Raw genomic sequence first — 26,799 nt, forward strand, 5'->3', positions numbered from 1 at the left:
GACTGTAATAACTGAGGGAGAGCTAATGTAGGCTGGTATCAGGACCATCCCAAGAATATTTTGAGAAGAATTACACCCACAATTTGGAACCTTAGTACTGGCTGTATACAGTAACCCCACTGCCTTTGAGCTTGGTGGAGATATCCCGACCAAGATTTGCTTTTAAGAAGTCATCAGTCAAAGAGGATTTGATGCCTTTACTGGGGATTAGTCAACATTTCTGACCCTCTCTCCGACAGACTCTCATTTATTCTCTTAGGGAATGACTGCTATGAAACACAGCATGTCAAAAAATTAACATCCTTCAGATGTGTTCAGCTAAGTCTTGTTTTCTAAATCGTCAAGCAGAAGAGTGTTTTTGTCCATTATCCTAGAAGACAGACCTGAAAGTTAAAGATTAATCTTTCTCTCTCACCCTGTGGCACTGTGCCCCCCTCCTTTCAAACAAACAAACAAACAAAAAAACCAACCCCAAAAAAACCACAAAATCCCCCCAAAACAATGAAACAAAATACAAACCTACATTGGACTGGGGTGTAGGCAAAGGAGAGGCAAACTTTTAGTATCAGGTAGGAGGGAGACCGGTGTTAATGAGAATCCTTTGACTGTGATCTTTGTTTTGCCACAAGCCTGAGGTTCACGGGTGCTCAGAGACAACAAACAGCGCTGAAAGGGTCCCAGACGAGTGCTCTGTTACTGACAGCTCTGGGATGGGAAGCGGAGAGCATGCAATGACTGAGAAACCATAAGCTTCACAAAAGTGACTGGGTTGTCTTTACAGCACACAGCCAGTAATCTGTTCTTATCAGATCTGAGAAGAAAGGGAATCCCGACTGTGTCATTCTCTTCGGGCTTTTATCTCTCTCTCCTTTAAAAGAAAATAAAAAGTCAGGCTAAGACTCTGCTCCCTAGACCTTTCTCTTGACGTCTCCACTCTTCTCCCTCCAGCGCTGGAGAGAGCAGGAGTGCAAAAGGACGCAAAGGGGATCACAGGCTTGAAAATATGGGGATATGCCAGCTCCTCAGCTTGTGTACATCTGATTTTTTTTTTTAGTTTATTCCACTGGAGTGGGGTTGATTTGTATTAACTGCACATTAGACTGGTTACATTCTGTATCAGTTCCTGGAATTGAATCCTACTTTTAATTCCTTTGATTTTATTTAAGTTTGCTACTCTTTCGCAATGTTAAAATAATGGGCATGAGGGGATTAAAACTCCTGATAATGTGCTCTGCTGATGCTGTAAGGAAAATATTCTGCTTTCTGAGTCATTTGCCCTGAGCTAACTTTCTTTTTTAGTGGTTCAGGGGTTTCCTTCTTTAGCCATAAATTGCATGCAAATTCTTTTTTTGTGTGTGTGTGTGCATGCCTGCGTATGACAGCGTGTGTCTGTGAGTGTGCGTGTGTGCCTTTCAGAAGCTCAGCCAAAGAGAGAGGCTGTTCCTTTAAAGCAAAACTGAAAAAAAATGCCTTCAGGCATCCTATTACAGTGGAATGAGCCAAGGATCAGGATTTGCAGCTCAGCTATATAAACCCAGCAGAATCTGGCTGATCTGACCAGTTTGCCTTACTGTCAAACGTTTCTGTCTTTCACACACTCACATGAGAAATTAGGCAGCACAACTTCCCTGAGTTCTGACAGGACGGCAACAAAGTCAGAAGCAGCTAGCTGACTTGAACATCATATTTATTTCATGGAGGCTGCTCACAGCGGGATCTAATCTCTGTCAGTCTGTAAGGTAAGTCTGCTTCCTTCCTGAATTAAAAAAACAGGAGCTCTTCTCCCACCCAAGTTTGCAGTAACACAGAGTTCTGTCACGACCTTCGTGCTTACGACTGTCAGGCTGAATAGTCAGGGATCTTATTAGGGAATGGTCTCTAGCTGAAGCATGCCTGTCTTTAGTTTGTCTTTATTATCCGGTGTATTAGTGTGAGAAATAACTCAGTGGCATCAGTCTGATCCCAAGAATGCATGAAGGATGAGTGAGTTGACTGCTGGACACCTACAGAAATACAGACAGAAACCTAATTGACAAGAAGGGCAGAAAAGCAGATTTGGGATTTCCTCTTGGCTACTGAAGTAGCATTAATGGTTCCCCCATCCTCACCTCGTGTACCAGGCTAAATCCACTTGCAGTTCTTAAACCTGCCAGGTAACTCCGCTTCCTGTGCTGTTGTGTATGCCTCGAGAAGTCAGGCCCTTTTCCTTTTTAATTTGCTGTCTGCACACTTATTTGCACTGCAGCCTTTGTCACCTTCCCTGCCCCCGCTGGACTCCCGTCGCTTTTAAAAGTATGGGAACATCAGTCTGCAGTGGGGAGCAAAAGACAAAGGAAGATTCAACTGGTATCTTATTACCAGTGCTTAAATGGGTGGCTTCTGGGAAGCGGGAACGTGAAATTCTCCATCATCCTGGAAAAATGGAAACACTTGCTTTACAGTGCATCTTAACTACTTGCTCCCTTGTGCACTGAGATTTTCTGCATGGCTGCATCTGCACTTACCAGTTAGGCTCAAATGGGCTTAAAATAGAGAAGCTGACTGGGAGAAGGTGATTGCACTTGGGAGTTAAGCCCACTTACTCAAACCTGTGTGTTACATCACCTTTGCAGAGTTTTCCCTGGCTGGTTTCCTCTCTGGCTACCGGGAGATAGAGTTTTTGGCAGTTATTCTAAACTTTTGAAAAGTCAGTAGCATGTCCTCTTGCACAGTGGAGACATTGTAGAATTAAAAAGAATAATAAAGATATTTATCAAATTTTCCTTAATGAAAAAAAATAGTAACCAATGAAGTGTATACAATTCTATGGACTGGGTAAAAGCCTTATTGTGAAGCTGTTTGTTTTTCTCTCCCAGTTTATTTTTTTTTAAATCATATTAAATGGGAATTCATTTTACACACTTCCTGATTAAGGTTATATGTAGGGTTTTTTTTTTATTATTATTATGCTGGGGTTGTGCACTTGCCTTTTAAAGCTGTGAAATCTTAAGGGTGCTGTAGCCTGACTGGGGGCTAGCACCGGTTCTTTGAATCCTAGGAAGACTTGCAGAAAAGCGTTATGATGTCTTTTGGGTTTTTTCTTACTGCTCTTGCAAGCTCAGGAGCAAATGTTTGATCAAATAAAATTACTTAGCCAAAAGAAGAGAATCGGTCTATCTGCAGTTCACCTTCCCTGGCAGTGGATTTTGAAAGTACCTGGAAGAGCTATGGGTGTTCCCAGCGCATCCCCTTTGCAGCTGCTGCACCTCTGCTCCGTTGCTCAGGAAGGGATGGATGCGCGTCTGAACGGAGCAGGGGGATTAGCAGCTGAAAAGGGGCAGAGTGAGAGGGATGCTGTACAGGGGACTGTCACTCACCCTACCACTGTCACTATCCTGAGCAAATCGCTATTTGTTTCCTGTAATTTTACTCATTGATTTTATTCTCTAACTCCTCTCAGCCCAGAGAAAATTCTTTGCAAGTTCCAATTCTATAACTACAGTTACTTTATCGGGGTTTCCAAAGCTGTAGAACAGCCAAAGGATCTGCTGAAAAGCATACAGCCTGCAGATTGTAATGTCATGTTTCATTTGGAGACCAAACTCATGTTCTGCTGAAGAAGTCTCATCCAGGTGCATTGTGGTGACAGACACACACAAAGAGAACCACCCAGATCCAGTTCTCCTGTTGAAATAATGATACTTAACGATGCTAGAACTTGCTGGGAGTATCCCTGAACTCAGCCTAAAAAGTGCTCCACGAAATTATGAGTAACTGTGTTAGCTGGAGATTTTTTGTTAATGGAAATCTATTCTCTTTTTTTGATCCCAACTCTTTTCAGACTGGACCATTTCTCTTTGGTATTCACTTAAATTTAGTTATCGCGTTGCTAGAACAGCATTTCTAAAGGTGTTTGAAGTTCAGATCAGGTGACTTTTTTTCCCTATTACTGCTTTTTATAAAATATTTTAAAAAAAGCCAAAGACTAATAATGTATGAAGATGTTCTGACTTGCTGTAAAAACTGTCAAAATTTGTTCTTGAGTATTGTTTCACTTTTTGATGAGAAAATGAGATTAAATGACAGAGTCTGTGCTTCTCGGGACTTTTTCATCCTTCTCAAGAGTGAAGCAGAACTGAGAAGCAAGCGTGCATTTGAAACAGTGATGTGTTTTGGAGCCAGAGCTTTAACTCTTTCATCCCCTCTGGTAAAACCATTTGAAATACTGGACCTGCTTGTGCGGTTCTCTGCTGTTTTCCTCGTACAACACAACAGCGCATCTGTTCATCTAGCTTTGTAGGGTGTGTTCAGAGGCTTGAGTGGTGCTAAATGGCAGTGAGGTGTACTGAACTGTGTAATAGTTTTCTGGTGTAACTAGATGTCCCGTATTGTCAAATCTGTGAGGGAGAAACAGTGTTTGTTCACTTGACTGTTTCCATAAGTGAACCTTGGTATCTGTCTAGTTTGAATATTACATTTGGAAGTAAGTGTAAATGCAAAGGGTGGTGTCTGCTTCATTATCAGCCCCACATTTACCTGTCGTACCTCTGTGACATATATTGAAACATGAGAAATTCAGTGTGGTTAAAAATTACTCTAATTTGCAGCCTGTGACTTGATATATTTGTCCTTGGATGTGTGCCATCACAGTCTGCTAGGCTGAATGGCCATTGACAGTTTTAAGGTCCAGTGTCTTATAAAGCTCTAGGCTTAGAAACGAATGATTTATGTCACTAGAAAGTTAAAATCTCAGCTTTCCAATAATAAAAAGGCATTTGCTTTGAACTGTGGCAGTTTGAGATATTGGGCTTTAAAATTGTGCTCTGATTTACCAACATGCACTTTCTCACACTCAATTTCTGATGTGAATTTAGCACACTCGTCTCAAAGACAAAGATGTCTCTGTTATCAAAACCAGGGGTTATAAATTACAGAAGTCTGAAGCTACTGTAGAATGTAATATCTACCCTTAGTAGTTTTAAGGAAGTTGCTGATGTAATATTGCATTAAAATCGTTGTTATTGAAGTAGGAAATCAAGGAAGATAGCAGAGTGAATTAGATTGAGTAAATATTTTATCTTCACCCAGGCTGAGAAATATGCAAAAGTAGTGCAAGCAATTACAGGACTAGTAACTAGTAAGTTCTGGCCAGGAAACATCATAACTTGTGGTCAAGAGCTGAAAAATAAGGGATGTGTACAGATCACTCATGAATTTAGAAGATGCAATTTAATTCATTAAACTGCTTGATATCAAAGTGGACTTGCTGTCCATGGCTTCTCTTGGTTTTGTGTAGGAATGTATCTGGAGTTGATGATGTTGTCACTATTGCTACAGCATTTTAGGGCCTTGTATCGGGAAGAGTGAGTAGACATAACAAGTGACACTCTCTGCAACAAAGAATTTGCAATTGCTATTATTAGCTGTTTCAAAAAGTTATTTGTATAGTGAAGAGGAAGAAGGCAGCTCTTTGAGGAATGGGACTACTGGAAAGAAGGAAAATTAACAACCCCAAGGGGCAATCTTCAGCCGTCTCAGTTTCCACCGAGCTCTGGGGTTTATACAAGTGTGAAACTTCTCCTAACTCAGTGTTACTGTCCACTCGTGCGTTTGACCCTCTGTCCAATCTGAGCTGAAGTTAAATGCCTTCCACATGTGAGAGAAGTTAAAAACCGGGCGTTCTTCCAGCTAGTGAAATCTTTCAGTGTATGATGTAACTAAACTGTGCAGAACGGGCAGACGAGGGAGAAGGAGTTAGAAAGGGATTCTGCCTGACAAGAGACATCTCTTGATTCATCAGGAAGTGTTCAGACATTGAAATAAGAAAAGTAAAAAGGATCCTTCTCATAAAAGGACAAAGTTTGAATTACTTTTAACATTCACTGAAACAACATGCATGCCCTTATAACTAATGCCTTAATGTAATATCTTACTGGATTTCTATAGGCATCACTTTTTTTCCTCTCTTATATACTGCATATCCTGTTGCTGACACAGTGACAACAAAGCTGTTGTCAGTGAGTGTATCTGAATGTAGACTTTAAAGGATACTGGTTAATATGCATTATATCTCATAAACAAATATGAGATTTTGCTGCTCAGGTTGTGGAGTCAATGAGAATAACTTTTCATTTATGTTTTTCTTTTTGGCTTATGCATGAGTCAATCACCAAAGATAAATTCATCCTGACTTGATCTTGTTGCAATAAATTTCTCCAAATTCACATCCTTAATTGTTTTGCCCTCTAGTTTCAATTAAACTAAGGTGGGATGTTGCCAAGTTTTCAGAACTTCCAAGTAGAGAGTCCCTGTGTACGAATTGCCTGTGGCATTTTGTATTCTTTGGGTAGCAGGGAACAACGTTGCCAAGTTTGCATTCAGTCATCCATCACATATTAGCCTACTGGAGGTCCATTCTTCCCTAGCAATAGGGGAGCTCTGCTTCCTACTTGGAAAGATTACTCACACAGAAAGCTCTTTCCCCATAACCAGAACTGCACAGGGAAGAGAAAGGAAGCTTTCTTCAATTCATACAAGTGCTTGCTTTCCAAACTCCTGACAAAAATGATATTGTTTCATGCTTAGAAAACATATTCTTTTTAGTAATTGAGTAGAAAGGACAGAGTGGTAGAACAGAAATCTTTAATACAGATTTTAAAAACAATTGCTTGAATCACAAGCGCAACAAAGGTCTGTTGTGTTAGTCTGCCTCTTCCCCATGCCAGGCTGGGGCATTGACTAGATGGGTGTAGATATTGGCCAGGGTACTCTGAAAAGTCTGAAATTGGGTGCCTGGCGAAATTCCACCGTAGTGATTCTGCTTCCACTACATACTTGAGCATTTGTCCATGCCAAGATGCATCAGAACATCATAAGCTCATAAAGCTGAAATTACAAATGCTCATTTTCTTACCAGATTAGTATATTAACCATAATTTTAATCGAAGCTCTTGATTCTTCTTTAAATTGATGCTCTTTTACATCATTCTGGCAGCACAAAGCTAAAAGGGGATGTACATGTAGTCTTCTCAGAATGCATGAATGTTAAACTGTGAGGTTGTTTTCCTGTGTGCCCATCAGAACTGGCTAAACAGTTATTTCTACCTTTGAGAATCTCCTGCTGGAAAGGGATTAAGAAAAAGATTTCTTTCCAAGAAAGGAGTTTGCTTTTAATTCCCAAGAAATTAAAATAACTGGAAAGAGACAGATTTTGCCAATCAGTTTTGGGCTTGGCTCAAAGACACAAGATGCAGGGCTAGCAGGTGAGAGAGCCAGCTGTGAGCTGAGCACTTGTGACTGTGGTGTTCTGCCTCTTCAGTCTGGTGAAAAGCCTTTATTTGGACAAGAAGGGGTCACTTTCAGTATGTGCTACACACTTCGGTACAAGACCTCACCGGTTATCTTCCTTCTTGGCCTGGCATGTTCTCATTTTGCCAGAAGTCTGTTTGTTAGACTTTCAAAAGGAGCTCAGTGTCTACTTTGCACTGTTTCTTTGTTTTTACTGGTTCTTTCGGAAAGCTGGCTTCTTTTGGATATGCTGAATTCTCCTAAATAGTTCCTCTGTGCTCTGTGACAAAGGCCTATGCCAAGAAAGATATAAAGGTAGTCTGTGATGTGTGGGCAATCCATTCCTCTTAGTGAGACAGCATAATGCATATTTTTCCTTTACTTGCGGCTTGTACTTCCCTTCTGCATTGCTTGTACTGCAGTAATTCAAGTCTGACTCAGAATGAATGCTGCACACTGTAGACTACAAGTCAAATGAGAACAGGATGCGTATTAAGGGAAAGATCTCAGATCATTTTTCTTATTGAAGTATTTTGGCAATGTACATAGTTTCCAGGAAAAAATGCTGGCATTTCCCATGGTGAGCACTCCGTATGAATGTCCTATCTATTTTTCCAGTTTGGTGGCCAAGTGAAGTGTTTATGGAAGGATATACTATCTACAAGCCAGGGATTTTATATTTTCACTGCCAAGCGTTAATTATAATGTAGACTTATACACTTTACAGGTTAGCAACTCAATCACAGTGATCCAGCACTACAAGTGCTGCAGTGCCAGATTTGGTGGAAAGAATGCAGGACCTAGAGAGAGCGCCATTCTCAAGTGCATTAGCCATTGTTTGTACTTTATTTGTCATTCTCAGGCTGTTATTTCATATACTGTTTATTTGCCTTAGTGGAGTACACTGGGATTTCACAGGGTTGCTGTAAGAAGGATGGTTTACTCCCATCCAGCCACGTGTCTCTGTCCGGGCTCTCCCCATCACTGGACATGGTGCCTAGGCTCTTACGTCTCTGGGAACTCAGTGTCACCACCCCATCTGCGTTCTTGGAAGCCCTGTGCTTCTGGTATTGTAATGCCATGTCAGTGCTGAGGAAGGTCATTTTGGACACAGAGTTAATTTGCTTTGGTTTGGTTGGGGTCCCTCTACATTTGGATGTGATTACATTTCCACATTAAAATGGTCCCACTGGCACCACTCAAATGGGTGAAGTCTCATCTGTAAGGGAAGATCCTGAATTAACACAGTGCTTTCCAGGCTGTGGCCTGACTCTCTTTTGTTCTATTTAAGCTGCTCAGAACATGTGCAGGAACTCTTAAACTGCATTTGTTTATGTGTATTTATATAAAACTCCCACTTGATGTAAGAAAAGTGCAATTCCTATAAATAGAAATGTGCCCTATATATCCTATAATCCTATACCCTAATATCCCTAATATACCTACTACACTGACAAAAAGGGGGTCTTAATGTAAATAAAAATTGAGTCTATAGTGTCTAACTTCAGCAGTTTCACCTGGGGAGAGAGCTTTTTCCGCTAACATGAGCAATGGTTATTTCACTTTGATACGGGGTGTTGAATATGCACATAGTACACCTGCTTGATTATATAGTCTTAATTATAATAGTAGAGAAGTCTCTTTGTGCAGAGGATCTGTTTTAGTTTATGCTCATACAGGTCAGGAGTACTGCTCATGGAGTAATAAGGGGATAAACCCAGTCTGACAAAGGGAAATTAGAATCCACCGAGCGTTTTTCATGCAGAGAGTGGCACTTCATTGTCTGCATTATTCCTTGTCTGCTTCGCTTAAGCTTGCATTTCTGAGGGGATGGTTTTCTCCTATGCAGAACTCAGAGGCTGCCAGCCAAATTCTCATGTGACACAATTGCATTGATTTCACTGGAGATCTGTTGCTGGATAATTGAGCTCCACATCCCTTCTTTTATTCCACAGCTCAAATTGCTGTCAGCTAAGACTTCAGCACAGACAGGTCTCAAGTCACTGTGGGTTAAGAGAACGAGGTCAGAGCGTTGTTGGTGGAGGTCTCTGAAGTCTCCCATTAGTGTAACAGTGCCCAATTTGTTGACATTTGAAACAGCAGCACAGATTTTTGTCCAAGTTCAGTCACCATCGCAACTAATCACTTGCTCAGGGCTGTGTATATGGCTGTATTTTCCATTACATTACATAAGTGCTTCTGCTTTACATCAGAGCACGGAGAAACATCCTCAGACCGGACTTTTTAGAAACAGTCTCCTCTCTTTTTCCAAATGCCTTGCACTCAATTTGTTTCATATTTTGTGAATCTAATTTGTATTTCATTTCGTTTTGCCAAGCCGTGGTTGATTTAGCTTCGTCTTCACTCTCATTATGTATTTTGTTTTACTAAGAGTTTGCTACCCTACCCTAGGTTGCCAAAGATGCAAATTCTTGATGCTACCACATCTGACAGAACTAGGCCAAGCAGAATCTAGCCTGAGGGGCTGTTACTGGAAGTCAGATTTCAAGGAACTCCTTCTGTGGTCTTGGGAGTTGGAAAAACGTGCACATTCCCGCACGTTTCGGATGCTAGTACCAAGGACAGAGGAGCTCCGGCAGGGAGGAGAGCCGCCCAAGGAAACGAATAATTGGCTTAAAAGCAAAGAATCGTCTGGGGAAGGGTTACCCATATATTTCCCCAGCTTCTTTTAAGATGACGACCAAAGTCTGCTAATGATAGGAGAGAAGTAATAATATTTCTGGTCACTGAGAATAGTACAGGCTTTCATGACTGAGTTCCGAAACGTTTTCAGTGCTTGACTAAGTATATGGTTAAATCAAAGTAAAATTACAGGCTGCATGCAAATAACCACAATGAATTCTGGAAGTATCCTGCTGCCTGCTGACCAATATCCTCCATAGCAATCATACTTCTTAAACACTTTTTGTTATTCCAAACCAATACACACGTAAATTATTTGTGCTCTTAGTTACAGCAAAGTCATTAAACCAGAAGAATTCCATACCACTTGCCTCTGTACATGACACTCCTTCAGCTAAAATCACTGTAAATACGGAAAAGTGTGATGCTGGGTGTATGGAGTAGAATTTTGGCTGACTTCTTCCTTCTGACCTCCAGGAGAAATTTAGAAACCAGCTTCATGAGAGATGTTGTACCAAGCAACGTTGGCTCAGTGTGCTTAGCCTATTCACTTGTATACTACGTGAGTATCTATTTAATACGCCAGTAGTTCATGGTTCTTATAAATGCAAAGATCCTGTTTTCTACAGCACAGATTTCTCCAATATTTTTTTGCAAGTTTAGTAGTTTGGCATCTACTTTTTATAGCAGATCACCTCTTTGTTCACCTATTCATATTATATTTATCAAGAGTATTGATGATTTATTTCCCACCTTTCATTATCTATAGAAAAGCTAATGTTTGATACCTCAGTTGTGAATTTTAGGGACAAATGAGACTGTCCAGGCTCCTGTCCCCAGAATTCCCAGACCTGGCTGCTGCTTTGTTCTCAAAAACGTTTGCTCAGCATGAAAGGAGTGGGGAAAAAATTCAGAAGTCCTGAATTTCTGCTCTTCCCATCTCATCACAAAGCCATCTAGAACTTTGTGAAATGGGCTGTGGAAGAAACACTGTGAAGGGTCTGAAAATGAAGGAGAGCTTTGTATGTGGAATGAACGTAAGTTGCTGTGATTCATGCAAAAAAAAAAAAGCACACAAACCTCATAGTTTGAAACAGCAAAGCCCTCGAAATAATTCAGAGTGAAGTCTCTAGTGTCTACCCAGAAAATAATGAGCTCCTGACAAAGTGTAACTTGGCAAAGAAACTTTCCAAAGACAAGTTTAGAAAACCGTAGATCTTTTCCAGCTCTGCATCTTCGCTATGAGGAGGAAAAAGCCAGAGACCAAGCGAATGCTTTTGCTATTAGGAAAGGCTTTATTAAAAGGTACAGTACATACTTAGGAGACAAGAGTGATTTCTGCTGTGAGAGTATGCGCAAAAGTTGCTTTTGCTGTGAAAAGAGTTTTTTATATTGGAAAAGTCACTAATCTGGGCTTCAATGTCTGTGTCAGATCTCTGGTGGACCTGATTCAATTCCACATTTAGCAATCCAGAGCTCCACATACGTCTTCAGAGTCTAGTGGATAAAACTCACTTCTGTGCTGTAAATGCAAATGGGGATTTCAGTGGGAAACTAGGCAAAAGGAAGGTGCAAACACATCCCTTCTGCTCTCCAACGGAGTCCTTCTGAGATGACCTGTTTCTATAGTTTTGCTTCTGTTTTTAGAACAGTGACAGTTTTTCTGAATCTGTTTTCTTTGTTACTGTTGACATCACTGATGTGTCCTGCTGTTTCTAATCCACTGTTTTTGTCTAGGCTTTGTTCTTCCAGCTCTGAAAGCTACAGTAAGAGCAGACATTGCTTTGCAGATGTGAGAAAAAAAAGTATTTAGCAGTTGCATAGTCCCATCTTTTTTTTTTTTTTTTTTCCCCTCTCTGAAGTTTATAGAAAATTGTTCTACTTGGCCAATTGCTGTGCACCCTGCCGTGAGTCTGAATGCAGCTCAAAAGCACCCCACTGACCTGCTTGTTTTGTTTCTCCTTTCTGAGTTTTCATTTCGAGAAATCGATGCTCAAGTGTCCGAGCTCTTAACAAAAAGCCAGCTCCAAGGACAGACTGAATTCCCTATTAACTTGTGCCTCGTCTCAGTCACTGGGAGCTAGATGCCCAGTGGTGCAGTTCTCCCAGTTAATTCTTCTGTTTCTCTTTTTTTTTAGTTTATATGTAACACATTTGAATAATCTGCCAAAAAATAACTAGCTTGTTTCTTGTGGCTTGTATAAAAATCCTTCTGTGGTTTGAGCTGGATGTAGTATTCTTCTTTAGTTCCTGTCTGAAATGAGTCACTTCAATTGTGTAACAGCAGAAGACGTTGCTACCCAACAGCTCGTCATGGAGGAAGACGATCTGTACGTGTGTGTGAATGATTCCTCTGATTTCATAAAACGTCTGGAGGTTGTTATAAATGAAAGGGCATTCTGTAAATATAAGATAATTAGATGGGCCCATGAATTTTGTTTCAGTTGCAGATTTTTCTCAAATTTTCTCATATGTTTCTCTGTGGGTTTTGTTAACCTTATTTATTTCCATGGATTTATCTTCTTATTCTGGTAATTGGCTTGGCACATCCTATGTTTTGGCTTCAGAATAAGTCTTCCATTTTCTGTTCTTGCTCTAGAATTTCAAGCAGTAGTGCAGTTACCTGCATATTTGCTACACATCTCTGGTCAGAGTTTCTTCTTTAGTGAAGAAGACATTTCCCTGTCTGTGATTCTTTTTCTCCTTTACATTGCAGGGCATAACACTCCAGTTCTTTACTTTTTACTAATATATTTTCTGGCAGTTTTATAGCACTCTTCAGGAAGATGTTTAATTAAGGAAACGAGGATTTGATGGTACCTTTCCTGTGGGGTCCTTGGAATACTTAATTCATTGAGGCATACATTCTCCTTGTGAGGTTTTACCAGTGGAAAAACTGAGACACACCAGATGATTCAGAAAATAATTTCAGTGCAGGATGCCTGATATTCAGTCCTCAATTCTAACCACGAGACCACACTATTAATCCCAAGGTTGTGAGCACTTTCTGGAGTCTCTGCCGAGAGCACGTGGTTCTGTGGGAGCTCCACGCGTCCAGCCCTAACAAGCCAGCTCTGTTTAGCCTAATTTCTCTCATTACGGGGTTCAGAAGACTCTGAAATGGCAGACCCTTGGTTGGGAAGCTTTTGTCTCAACTACTGTTGAGATGTAGTTTTTCTGGGCCCGGGGAATCCATTCACTGGGAGACTTGTTAATTTTTCACCTTGCAATGGTACTGGAACGTAACAGTCTATGCCTCACCATTCCTTTGAACTGTAACTCAAGACAAATATGTTCTTTGGCTACCCTATATATTAGTTAATCTTAAACTTTATTTCCATTTTGATTTTTCCATCAGTCAGCAGTAGACTTCCTAGTAAGTCCATCTGGCAGTTTGTATTCCCAGTTTTCTTAAAGGAGAGGCTTTGCTCTCCAGAAAGATCCATCCTCACAGCACCACAGACCAAGAGTCAGTGGTAGAGCAAGGTGAGCTGCATGCTCAGGACAAATCCACAGGATAGATCCGTCTTTGCTTATGCTGCCTGAGTAGCAGGACCCAAATCACACTAACATACAAGCCCCTCTTGTCAATGTCAGCTGAAATATCTATTTTTTTTTTTTAAATTACTCCAAATGAACATTTGTTTGGCTTTTTCAGCTCAACATTCAGAGTTTCACTTCTTCACATAATAAAGGGAATAAACTTAATTTGTAAGAAAAGCATTTTATAGATGCAACATTTTAATTTCCTGGGCTTTGCACCTCTAAGGCAGAAAGAAGCAGCAACATAAACCATGTGAGACATTACTTCAGCCAAACCACTGCAGTTTGCATTATTCCCTCCAACTCATTCAGCGACATCATCTTATGCTTATTTTGCCTCAAACAAAAACTATTTTTAAAAAAGTAAGAGAGACATATTTTTAGCTGCTGTGAATCACTGGAGTGCCACAGGTCAAATTCACCAGCTGGTCTAACATGCTTTGTAGGAAAAGAGAAACTGAAGTTGGCTGATCCACCAGAACAGTACAATCAAATTAGAAAACTGAAAAATCTCAGTATCTGTCTGCTCTGCTCCCACTCCCCAGCTCTTCTTGTCTTGTCTTTTCCCAGGCTTTCAAGCTGTTTGTTTCACATCCTAAGCCAAGATGTTTTCCAGACAAACATGCTGAGGGGGAGCGGGGGCGAATGTTATTTATCAGTAGTTAGGATACTTTTTTGTATAATAAGCAGAACGTGCCTTGCAAACAGAAGAATCGATGTCCTCAAAGATGGTAAGAAACAGGAAGGTAATTGGACAGTGAGTCAGCCATCAATAAAAAGCTCATTGGCTCTTGGACCACTATTTTTGAAGTATTTTACTACCTGAAAATTCAGTGCGGTGTGTAATGGTGTTTTAAAATGCACTGATGTGATACTGACGTGTCTTACTTCCCATGGGCACATCTCTGCACTTTTAGAGATGTAAATGAACAGAAGGTTAATTGATTAATTCTCTTTCTTCTGTCTGGGGATGAAGGAGAGCATGAGCGCTGTAGTTTCACTTTTGTAATGCTTTTCACTTAGTAACTGCAGTTCAGGCTGCTCTGTGTTTTATCAGAAAAAGGAGGTTGAAGAAATTATTGAGGTGGTTATTCTTTGAAAAAGGCCATTTTGTTCAAAGGAAACCATAGCAGGAAAATTACTGGCTTCAAAGATTTCATTTTCTCAGAAAGCTTTTTCAAGGGTAGGATGGAATTTCTTCTTGAGAAAGGGAACTCCTGAAATGCTACTGACTGTATTTCAGTTTTCTTCTTACAGAGTTTTCAGAATTGAATGCAAAATGGCATCTTTCAGTGGCAAAATGTGTTGTGAAAAAATTTCAACCAGTTGTACCTGTTACTTTATGATCCCTTGGTCACAGTTCTTTCATAGTGCTCTTTTTACAGAGCCAATCTTTATACGTCTGTTTGGTTGCACAGACCAATCGAGAGGACAGGAAAATACTGAAAGAAATTATTCAAAATAAGAGGAACTGAGTTAATTTTTTTCTAATATATGGGATGACTGATGCCACTAAATAACTAATCTGAAATTATGTACTTCTAACAAGTACAGGTATTTAACAGCAGATATCTTACAGTTTATAAGCATCTTTGAGTGCTTACAGATAAATCAGTGCAAACAACTCAAATTGTGCCGCTCTCAGACTTCAGAAGCTAACGTGAGCTTGGATGTGTGCCCTGCAAGGGAAATTAGTAATGATTTTGTTATAACTCATTCTTTCCCTGCTGTCAGAGCTGAGCTGGTGTTCCTGCCACATGGTGAGGGGTACTACAAAGCATTACAAAACTTGTCTGACCTGCAGGACAAAATATTCTCATCCAAAGGGCTCTTTGTCTTCAAGTCAAATAAAAATTGGGGGCACACTTTAGTTTACCTGACCCGTAATGGAACAAAAGCCCGGTGTTTTGGTAAGGATTTCACTACTTCAGAAGACAGACACTGTGTCACTCCAGCAGTGAGAGGCATAGGATGGCTCCTGGGAGGCTTGCGCTGTGTGGATAGTGCACTGTGGGCCTTCAAGGTGAAGCTTGCCACATGGACGGATGTAACGAGTATCTGCCACAGGGTTGGGCTCTGTAGAAAATTTGAAAATAGATTAAGACCTTTGTTCTGTCAGCAGAGAATAATGAATCCCGTTCTTGTGCCCCTTTCCCATCTTATTCCTCTCTCCTTTTTCTGTTGGATGAAACAAAAAGAAAAAAAACCAATTTATTTATTCACTTCTCAATTCTGCCTGAGACTGTTTTTTAAAGACCCTTCTTTTGTGAGTTTAATCAGATGCTTGATAACAGAAAAAGCGTTGCTAACTAACCCAGGGTACAAAGAAGCCCCTTCAGAGAAACACATGACCTCATCGGCAGGATTACTCTATCACATGAATTCAGACTCCATCGCACACCCCAAATAAATGTTAGGCTCCGTTTGCAGTGAAGGGTTTTATTTGCCTCCATTCTGCAGGGCATATGCTTTGCCAATGTCTTCCTCAGTCCCTGGGATTAAACATGTATGGAAATTCAGCACAAGAAGCAAATTTTCCTGGTCACAAACAGCCTGCCGTGCACTCAAAAGCTGCTGGCTGGACCGTGCCTTTGGGCCAGTGCCCTCCTGGAACCAGTGAGCTCTGGCACAGGTTTGCAGTCGTGGAGCAAGTCTGGTTTTCACTCACAGCTCCCATTGTCTGCGTTGGTTTTGTTGTGTACTCAGAGCCTTGGCAGCCAGGAGCTGACTCTGGGAACGCTTGTAGGGTCACACACAGCGGTCCTAAAACTAATCCTTTGCCAGGAGGTGGCACGCATCCTTCCTTAGTATACAAGAAGTGACACCACTGTATTGCCTCAATGCTGTCAGGATTTCTAGCACCTGATGTTGGGCAGCATCGCTATCCTCAGGATATCGTTTTATAGACACTTCTTGGGAAGTATGTGGTTTTCCGGCCAGGTGCTTTGAAATCCCACTTTGGGTGTAAAGAGGTTGCTTGTATTGCCCCTGTGAATGAAGAGGAGCAGTGCAGCCTTCCACCCTGACACACTTTTGCTGGACAAGCTATAGCAGCAGAGACCTTATGGTCTCCAAGGAAAGGCAGGAAAGGCTTCTACAGTTGTTGAAGTAAAATTAACTAAAAGGCAAGACACTGCCAAGTCACAAGCTGGAGGCATATTTGGTGTAAGCCACATTATCCATAGTCAGGAGCCGTCATGCTGGAAGACAACACATTTGCAACTCACGTTGAGCTGTATCATTTATTTGTTTCCAATTATGCACATTTAACAGTATATTACATGAGAGATTAAACACCAAGTTATGAGCATGGTCTGATTAATTCCGCATTATGAATGTAAGTCACCCAGAAACTACCCTCATTCATTTTGAACTCAGATAATGTTATTAATTCTGATGGTACCAAAAATGAGTTATGAAGAGTTTTTGATTTTTCTGTTTAGTATGGGTCTCTTCCTGAGTCTGGCTGCCTATGTGTAGCTATTAAGTAGTGCCATTTTGGATGCTTCTCATATAAACAACTGTGTTTAAATAGCCATAAGGGTCTGAGAAAAAAACAAGAGAAGCTGGGGTATTCTAGGATTCAGCAGATGCCATTTCCTTAGGGTCCGATTCTGTACACGTGAATGTTGCACGATGTTTGTGATACCTGTTGGTGAGACAACAGAAGTCGCAAACCCTTGTTGCTGAGTTTTCCCAGTTGATATTCATGATCGTTTTGATTGAGTGAGGATTCAAGGCATTATGAGAGCATCGTGTTACAATATACGCTGTGGCTTTATGGGACAGCAGTCTGCTTTTTAGCGTGACAGCCTGAACATGCAGTATTTCCATAAGACTAATCTTCTTTTAATGATGTTGAACACAGATTTGTTATTTAATTTCCTTCACTGGTGGCTGGCTTCTGGAATGACTCCAAAGGAAGCAGTGAGTTTATTCTATAAATAATTGCATAGGCATGGCCTTAACAAAAGTATCTGATACCCAGCAGCCCTAAACAACATGGTAGTTGCTTCAGAGCAGCTCTGCTCTAGCCAGATTGTGAAATTTCCAAAGGCATCTCATTTGCACTTTCACCATCAGCCTTGTCTGCTGTATATCTGTGGCCTATTTAGGTGACTGTGATTAAACGTTATTAAGAACTGTAGCCGCTTGGCTACTGTTGTTTAACACACTTGGGGCTTCCTCTAATGTAGGTACTACATAAATGCATTAAGAGAGAGCCTCTAGCATGAAGATCATAAAACTTAGGCAGAAAAATTGAGAGCGCAGGGCAAGTCTTTTCATAAAGAGTAAACTGAAGAATCTGTCTAGAGGAACAATTGGAAGCATAAAAATAATTAAGTAATTTAGTTTAATTATTTGCACTTTGTTTAGGGTGCAAATCTGCCATAGACTTATTAGAAATCAGGATGATAATTGACTTGGCTAACCTCATGCCAGAAATTAGGCATGACCTCAGATCTCGCAGGTCCCAGCACAGTGCTGTTTCCACAAACCTGTCTCTCCTCTGAGTTCTTGCTCCTTTGCTCTTGATGGAATAGCAATAGCAGTAGTAGTGTGTTCAGGCAGAATTTCTTTGCTTTTCTCATCATCAGCTAGGTAATTCCTAAGAAGCATAAATCAAAAAAAAGTCCTTAGGACTATGAAACTGGAAGGCACGTCTTGGTTGTTGAGTTCAATATCCTGTAATTGCAGGCACCTCATCAAATAATCTGTTTTTCACTTCTGTTTAATTATTGCATGTTTTCAGCAGTCATTTTCCCCCAGCTGTATCTCTGCCAGCTGACTTAATTTTTCATTTAATTCATGAGTTTGCTCATTATATTTAATACTTTATTGATCAAAAGTGTTACTGATACTGGGAGAAGACCATCTCTGATCTCTGAACTTTTGCTCTGCTTTGAAAAACAGCCAGACTCATTGTTTAGTTTGGAAAAGTCTGTTCTCTCTCTGAGATCCTGAACAAGGATAGACCTAAGAGATTTTCCATGGCTAAGAGTACAAAACTTTTGAAACAAAGTAGTTTATAATGGAATAATCATGCTAATTTAATTCAAAATAGTCACTGTACGGCAGAAGGTTTAGTCTCTCATGGGGCTCCTTTTATGCTTATCATTCAGAATTTACCATAGCTCTTTCATGTTTTTATGGATATTGGCTGCAGTGGCTTATTTTTTCCTTCCCCTTTTGTGGCACTGTCATGCTGATGGCTTTGAAATATGAGCCTTTGCTAAATTCTAAATTGTACACAAAGCAATTAATTAAAATTCCTTCCAAAACAGCCTTGGCAAAGCCCTGCCTATATGGTGCTTTTCAGCCAAGGTAGAATGGATCCAAATGGTTTTATTTAACGATGACGTACAGTAGGATCTGTGAACCAGAAACTTTACAGCTTCCCCAAAGTAGAAATGTCATCTAAGAGCTGAAGCCAAAGATGAAAAATTAACTGGAGTGAAGAGTTCATGCTTAGCTGAGTGGTGTTTAATTCAGGACCTCAAGGGCAGGATGGGGCAAAAAAAAAAATCTCTATATTTGTTTTGATTGTTGTTCTTTGAAACAATCTGAGGTATAAATCTGATCGCAATTCTAGTGATCACTAGGATCTACAGTAGGGTTCATTTATGACAAGCTAAAATTTGTTTTGTTTTTATTAGTAATTCCAGTGGCATGGGCAAGGCCCTCAAAACGTATGATGGATGCATTCTGCACATGAAAACTCTAATCTAGGAGAGCTCAGAAATCAACCATGAATTAACTGTGAAAATCAGCTCCCACCTCTGCATTCAAAGCGATCAGATATGTAAGTGTTCTCCATCCCATGAACGGGACTGCTCTTAAATGTGCGGTGCCAGCACTAGACGAAACACGGGTAGGTTCAGGGTGTGTCCGGAGCTCTGAGTTGTGGGTGCTCACCTACATCAAACACAAACTGCCAGTTTGCCCTCGAAGAAAAAGGATTTAAGTCATCGGGGCAGACTCATGAAAAGGGTCTGGTGCTGCAAGGTGCTATAAATGCCTTCTGGCAGGTGCTTGTGTTTGAAGTACTGCGGTGGGACTTAGCAAAGCTGGATCAGCTTCATTAGTCTTGTAGGGGGGGAAATAATTAGACCTAATGTAGAGGCTTCTAGGAGCTTGGGTGTCTCAGTGCCAGCCTCTCAGTGCCTCAGTTTTCTGTATCTAAAGTGGAGGAATGATGCTTTATGTATCCACTATAATTACAAAATCTTTTGGAGAAAAGACTTTCTGCCTTTCCTCTACAGGACACGTGGATGCTGTGGGGCCCTTGTTCTGGGGCTACAGACCTCACTGAATTACTTTTGAAAGAGGAAGTGTATTTTTGTACCTATACCATCTTATATCTTTAGACTTCATACTTCTCTAGTTAAACAAACGTGTTTTAAATCTTCCTTCCCAGTTGTTTCCTCTCTGCCTTTCTCCATGCAGTTGTTCCAGAGGGTACTTCCTCTCCCTTTTTCATTGTTGGTGAACATCCGCAAACAGATCTTTTTGGTTAATGTTTTCTTTTCCTTTTAACTTCCAGGAATAGGTTCAGACTGCAAATCTGGAGCAGAGTGGGGTTGCAAAGGCTTTCAAATCGGTGCCTTCACGTTTTGCTATTTATAAAGGTAGGGGTGCCACTGAGTCTGGATCCGCAGGTTTTCCAGATATGGGATTTCTTATGTAGAAAACTGTTGAGTATATGCAGGATGTTTTTTTTCTTCATGAACCTGGTCATGGAGGTAGAAGTGAAGTTGTCTGAATACAGATTAGAGGTAAAGCTTCATTGTGCACTTGGAAACTGGATGGATTACAGGTTATCACACTGCATTTTATCTACTAGAAATTTTGAGAATGAGGGAATCAGCTTGCTTTCGTTGATAGTTATGATCCTCTTCTCTTCATGCCCTCATGATTTAAGACTTTGAAGAAAATTTCTGAATCATGAGTATTTCTTTGGAGCTTCACATCCTAAGGATGTATTCATATCTGTGGTGCCTAATTGGTGTTGAAACAATTGCAACATCTCTTTGCACACGCGTTCTCTGTGAGTCTTGGGGAACACAACGAATTTTGTGCATTACCCTGGATTGGGCTGCCTTAAAATTCTTCTCCTTAGAATGAATACAATGTAAATAAAGAAGAAGAAGAAGGAAAAAAAAAAGCAATAATTTGGCTTTGATCATTTCTGCTGGAAAGCTTCAGTACTGATGGTTTAGGACTGTTATGAATTTCTGCTCTCCACTGTGATTTAATGTAGTTTGACCTACCCTGAGTATCCCTGCTGATTCTTTTGCCCTGTTAGAATCGGGAACAGAAAGAAAATTATTTTCTGTAGTCATGAATGTATGGAAACAGCAGTGAAAGATGATGAAGTCAGAACTGTTCATGTTTTGGTCTGCCGTGTCAGAGCTTTCAGGCCTGCCTGCCTCCCCTTGTCTCTTTCTTTGAGAACATTTCAATTTACTTCAGACTTAATCCATCTGTGTTTGAGAAGACGCCTGGAGCCTGCTCAAGAGTCACATGCTCTTGGCAAAGCTACACGAGCACTTTCTCTTTTAAAAGATTGCATCTTTTGAAGCTTCACCTTGTAAAAACACATTCTGGCAGACAGTTTCAATTTATTAATCCTCTGTAATAGTACTACTAGTATTCCTTGTAGAAAATGCACAAATTCCCTGTGTCTGCAAAAAGGGCGTGCTACAGGCCAGACCAAATTCTTAACGTGGCTCTTTTGTCTGTACGATAACAGATGAAGAGAAGAGCACCGTGACACCATGATGCCAGTGCCTACACATGTGCACTGCTGGATACCCCAGTCTTGAGGGAACAGATGGCCAGGTCACATCTTGATGAAAATCCGTGAAACATGAAGTTTCTTCAGTTAGTGGATCACAGAAAAAAAAGATGTTTTGGGATTAGCAACTAACAAACCTCAAAATGCACCATTTTTTTTTATTTTCTGTAGAGGGCTATGGCTCTTCTCTAATGGAGCCTTCCTCTCTGTCAGAATCCAACCCATTGCTACTTTTATGCAGATTTAACAAGATGTGCTTGAATCCACTATATGATCCCCTCCTGCATTAATGGTGGAAGTATCTGTTTAGAGATGAATTGTTTCATTTTATTGTCTCTCTTTTTTTTTTTTTCCCCTGCCTCCTTTAAGTCTAATTTCCAAGTCATGACATGTAGAGGGTGTCTGAGCAAATCTTATCAGCCTTCTGCCTCCAATGAGAAGGACAGCTGAGATACATTTAGCACTTCCATTTCTTCACTGCTGCAATCTGTTTTGATTAATAGCGCAGAGGGTTCTCATTTGCATATTTATCGCTCCACGTACCCACAAATCATCTCCCAACTCTGCCACTCCTGAATTTGCAAGAGAGACTAGAGTGGTACAGTAGAAATTTAAACTATGTAAATATTAATTTAGTTTCTCACACCTGCTGAGATATGTCTTTGGGGAAGGAAAATATTCATATATTACCTTTGCTTAGTATTCCCCAGGAGTCAGAATTCCTGGGTTTTTTTCAAGATTGATTGAAAATTTGCTATTAAGAAACAAATTTCTAATTAAATGGAAAGGTCCTGAAAAGGTTGTGATGTTGGGGCGCGAGGGGAGGCTGGGAAATCTGAACAAAAAAAAACCCTAACGTTTTTTCAGCTTTTCACAGACAGACTGTGATGTGCTTTCAGATCCTCAGATGAAAGGGCTGCAGTGGAAAAAAAAAATATTCCTTTCGTTTGTGCTATTGACAGTCCATCTTACTTCCAGTACATATTATTAAAAATATTACTAGCAAGTGATCTGGTTTTAAAGCAGTGTTTTTCTAGGAATGATCTTTTTTTTTCTCTTTGGATATCATCTAACTTTTACAGTTAGTGTTTATACAAGACAAGGAATGGTTTTTTTTTTTTCTGAAACTCTTTCTGCATCAGCTGGTACTGCATAGACGCCATGATTATCTTCTCCATTCATAGAGGCCAAACAAACTCTAAAATCAATAGTGACATACTCTGAGCCAGCCATGACAGAGGAGTAGAGAGGAGATAAGTTTAGCCTGTGGCTAGGATGAAAAAACGTCTATGATCTTCATACTCTTCTGACTTGAACCCAACTGTCCTTGCAGAGATTCCAGACTTCCAACACCACCACTGCCCCGGTGGCTGAGCCATTGCCAAACGCCCTCTTCCCATGTCACATTGAGAAGGACAGCATGTTTATCAGAGACTGAAGGACATCTCTATCCTGGGCACCCAAACCAACGATTTAATATATATCACTTGTTAAGTTTATGTGGTCTAAAGAAGATCTTACACAATTTAACAAAAAGGAAAAAAAAGTACAAAAAAAAAGTGCAAGGAGAGAAGTAAACCAACTATTCTGTGTTTTTAACTATTCTATAACAGGTGACTCTTGCCCAGTGAGGGTGATGGCCATGGGAAGATGCCAGTGATCAAACTGGGAGACCAGGAGCTGCTAGAGTTTATTGTTCTGCATGACAAGCAGAATATTTTGCAGACCAACCACATAATCATTGCCAGTTTTTTTGAAGCAGTTGTGTTGTAGTCAGGATGGCAGGAAGACGTGAGGGGCACAGTTCATAGGGATCAGTAATATTCCATATTAGACAAACTGCTTATAAAAGATGGACACATTCTTGGTCATCCCATCCTCTCAACATATCTGAGAGAGATGCTACAAACATCACCCAGCTCCTTTCATATGCATTACAGCAAGGCCAAACACATGATGAGAAGGGTCATCTTCTTTCGCAAACTCTTGGTGCGAGACTTTTAGGTGCCTGTAGTATCTGCAAAGAAAACATAAAGGGGATGTCTCCAAGAGGCAGGTTTAAAATACAATCTACATGAGCCATTCTGAAGGGAGAAGATGGGGGAAATGCAGGAACAACTGAGCCTGTTGCTGTGGTTTCCCTTTCTCTCTAGAACGGCCTGCTCCTGGGTGGTCCATTGTGGTCTGAGCTGTTGTTTAGATATGTTTGAGAGATGGGAGTTGGCAAGAAGGATGTCATCTTTGTTCCTCCAGCCAAAAATATGGCTAATGTATAAATAATTGCATTAAGGTGTCTTGTTTTGTGGATCTAGGAGTGGAGCTCGGCTAGTCATGCTGGGTCTTGAGCAGATCAGATGAGAAACACGTGATCTGATTTAGCTCAGACATCACATTAGGTGTCAAAACACAGAGGTCACAGATCAGACACTGTGGAATGCTTCTTCGAGACCACCACAATGCTTCTTCATAAACTTCAGAAGGATGTCAGCCAAGATACAGTATCATCTGTAGGCTGGGAGGTTTGGCTGACCCTAATGCAGTAAGTATGCAGTAAAAGTAATGGTGTTCATGTGGCTTTCATCAATAGTGAAGGTAACAGTGACAGTGGCTCTTTTCAGAAGCAGGTTTTTCATTTTCCAGGCACATTAAAAAAATTCACAGTTTGTGTAATCATGAAATGATATGTAAACTCACGTCAGCAGAAAAAAATGGCAATCAATTTTCTTGGTTTGGGCAAGGCCCTTATTCTGGTAGGCTTTCCATAAGGAAATTGATGCTCGACTTTCACTGTAATTCAGTGAGAATTAGATGCAGAGCTGCTTCCAGTTTGTTCAGTTTTCCACTGGTGATGCATCTGTCCAGCAGCCTGGCCCTTAATAACTGCTTCAGGATTAGGCACCCATTTTAGCCATGTGACCTTGTCTCGGGGCAAAAAGTGTGTAGCACGTGGAATTTCATTGCATGGAAAGCAATTTGCAAACCCCAAGTGGGAATGTTTGAGAGTAAAATCCCACTTCATATATGGTCCTGAACACTTTTCATGAACTGGCAACCCAATTTAGGGGTTGGCTTGAGTCAGAAATAAGACCTGGACCATGTCTGTCTCTGTTATTCTTTTTTACCTACTTTGTGATCTCTTCTGGCGCAGACAGAGTTTACAGACGTATTTGAACAAATGGGTTAAGTGTTAGAAACGGCTTAAAGCTGAATGCTTTTGCATGACAAGAAAAAAAAAAGCCTCCACAGCTTCTGGTTTACTCCTGATTTATTCCCCAATAGAAATCAGTGAAGTTCACTCTTTGTGAGATCAATATTGTCTACAAAAAAATTAACTTTACTAAAGTATCTGATGTGTTATTGTCATTCTTTCACAAAAGCAGCTGGGATAGCATGGGAAAAAAACAATCGCTCCATTTTGGGGGAAGCAAAGGGGTGGAAGAAGCTAGTCTCCCATCTGACAAATGAATTATCACTAAAACCGTGGTGTTTAGAGAATAAATTGCTCTGTTTCCTCCATTACTGGCATTTCACTAGCTTACAACTAGTGAAAGGACAGTCACTGACCTAATCGTTTAACCAAGCTTTTCTGGGAGTAGAAAGAAAAACAAATGCTAAGATGACATTTATTAGGGGCACTTGTTCAGCCAGTCCATTAGCTGCTTCTGGTTCTCACTCTACCTGCTGCTGCAGGGTTGTTTCTGCATGGAAGTCATACATGTCTTTCAGCTGCCCTGGCTCATATAACTTGAAAGGAACGGGTACAGACTGAGGAGGAAGAGGAAATATTGACACTAATTGAAAAGAATGAGCTTCAGCAAGGGCTAGTACAGCCCAGCCAGGGGCTTGTAACCATACGCGAGCTATTGTGTTGTAGCTGATGAAAGATCAGACAGTGGGAAATGCTGCCTAATGGAAAGGTGTATTGGTTGCTAAAAAGACTTTTTTACACTTGTATTGATGTAAAGCTTTCTCTCTTTCTTGAAGGGCTTAGATGATCAAAGCATTTCTTTTCCTTCTCTTCCTCTCCCTTTGTTTTGTGTGTGCGTGCACGTGTATTTCTATTTGTTTCTCACAGTGCATCTCCCTTGTTGGAGTCTCCTCTTGCGTTGTGTCTCACTTCTATGCTAAAATATTGATAGCTATGATAAAAGCACTGACACCAGACCCTTCAACTTGCAGTGTTCTCCAGAGAGCTCTGTTTGTCTTCACGCAGTAGACAAATCATCAGTATCACAAAACCTACTATTGGGCTACAAGCCCTGGAGTTCAGATCCCCAAGCAACTGAAATAATTTAAAGCATATGGATAAGGGCTGCATGACCTTAGTAGTGTTGAGCCTTTTGACAATGTCTTGAGTTTCTTACGTGATCCAGCCTTCAAGTAGTGCACTAATAGGTGAAAGAAATACAGGCTTTTAACCTTAGTTGAATCCAAACAGAACACAGATTTATTTTACCTGCCTCTCTCTGAAAGTAGCGTTTTCAGCTGAGATGAGACTCAGCAGGCTTCTTTGCTCTGCTCTTCTGCTTGAGGCAGTTAAACCTTCCATACTCTGCTATACTTGCTCTAAATTGGAAATAATAGTAACTTCCTTCAGGATTCATGTCTTGTGATATCTTGTTCACAAGCACACTGAGATCCTGGGAAACAAGTTACCGCACCATTATTATATATAACAGCAAGCTCAGCAGCTTGAGTGAAGTGAGATTGTACATTCAGTAGCACCCCAATCGTATTCTTCATGGATGCCAGCACGCATTCAGTGTCACGGGCCTTCTGCTGGGTAGTGTAGCGGCGGTTCATCCCTTACACTGCTCCTTCTTCTTTTAGGGAACAAGCGTATCAGGAAAGGAAAGGATACCCGTCTTGGTTTGAACTGGCTCTCCAATTTCTGCTCCAGACTAAAAAGGCCAAACATCTATAAGACTCCATCAGCTTTGAAAAGGAACTCAGTGCCACAATGGGACTCCCCAGCCAGGTTTTGGCCTGTGTGGTGTTAGCTGTGCTGTACCAGCATGTCAGTGGTGGACTCATCAAGCGCATTATCCGGCAGAAGCGGGAGACCGGGCTAAACGTGACCTTGCCAGAGGATAATCAGCCCATGGTTTTTAACCACGTCTACAACATTAAGCTGCCTGCTGGCTCCCTTTGCTCTGTGGACCTGGATACAGCGAGCGGCGATGCAGACCTGAAGGCAGAAATTGAGCCCGTCAAGAATTACGAGGAGCACACGGTGAATGAGGGGAACCAGATTGTCTTCACGCACCGTATTAACATTCCCCGGCGGGCTTGTGGCTGTGCAGCTGCCCCAGACATTAAGGATCTGCTGAGCAGACTAGAGGAGCTGGAGGGGCTCGTATCCTCCCTACGGGAGCAGTGTGCCAGCGGGGCTGGATGCTGTCCTAATTCCCAGGCAGTAGAAGGTAAGGCAGACTGGGGAGCTGCTGTTGGGGAAATTCCTGTGCTGGCTGTAGATCTTGTTTAGAGCAGATACTCGAATCTGTTTCAAGAATGAGCAAAAGTCAACCTGTGAAATTTGAAACGTAATC

The 26,799-nt window shown here is 41.0% G+C and overlaps 1 protein-coding gene across 4 annotated transcripts in view; it reads left to right on the forward strand.

The window, feature by feature from the left end:
* Positions 1-1,563: 1,563 nt before the first annotated feature.
* The window catches only part of TNC (tenascin C), a 70,518-nt gene continuing 45,282 nt past the window's right edge, over positions 1,564-26,799 (forward strand). For 3 of the 4 annotated variants that reach the window (XM_086763719.1, XM_086763720.1, XM_086763721.1), the window contains exons 1-2: positions 1,567-1,739; positions 26,081-26,673. In XM_086763719.1, the coding sequence (XP_086619845.1) occupies positions 26,211-26,673 (463 nt within the window). In that variant the 5' untranslated portion in view covers positions 1,567-1,739; positions 26,081-26,210. Of the gene's footprint in view, positions 1,740-26,080; positions 26,674-26,799 lie in introns of all 4 variants that reach the window. The other variant, XM_086763722.1, reaches the window with a different exon arrangement.

This window comes from Chlamydotis macqueenii, chromosome 20, assembly GCF_036417535.1.
Source record: "Chlamydotis macqueenii isolate bChlMac1 chromosome 20, bChlMac1.mat, whole genome shotgun sequence".
NCBI lineage: Eukaryota > Metazoa > Chordata > Aves > Otidiformes > Otididae > Chlamydotis > Chlamydotis macqueenii.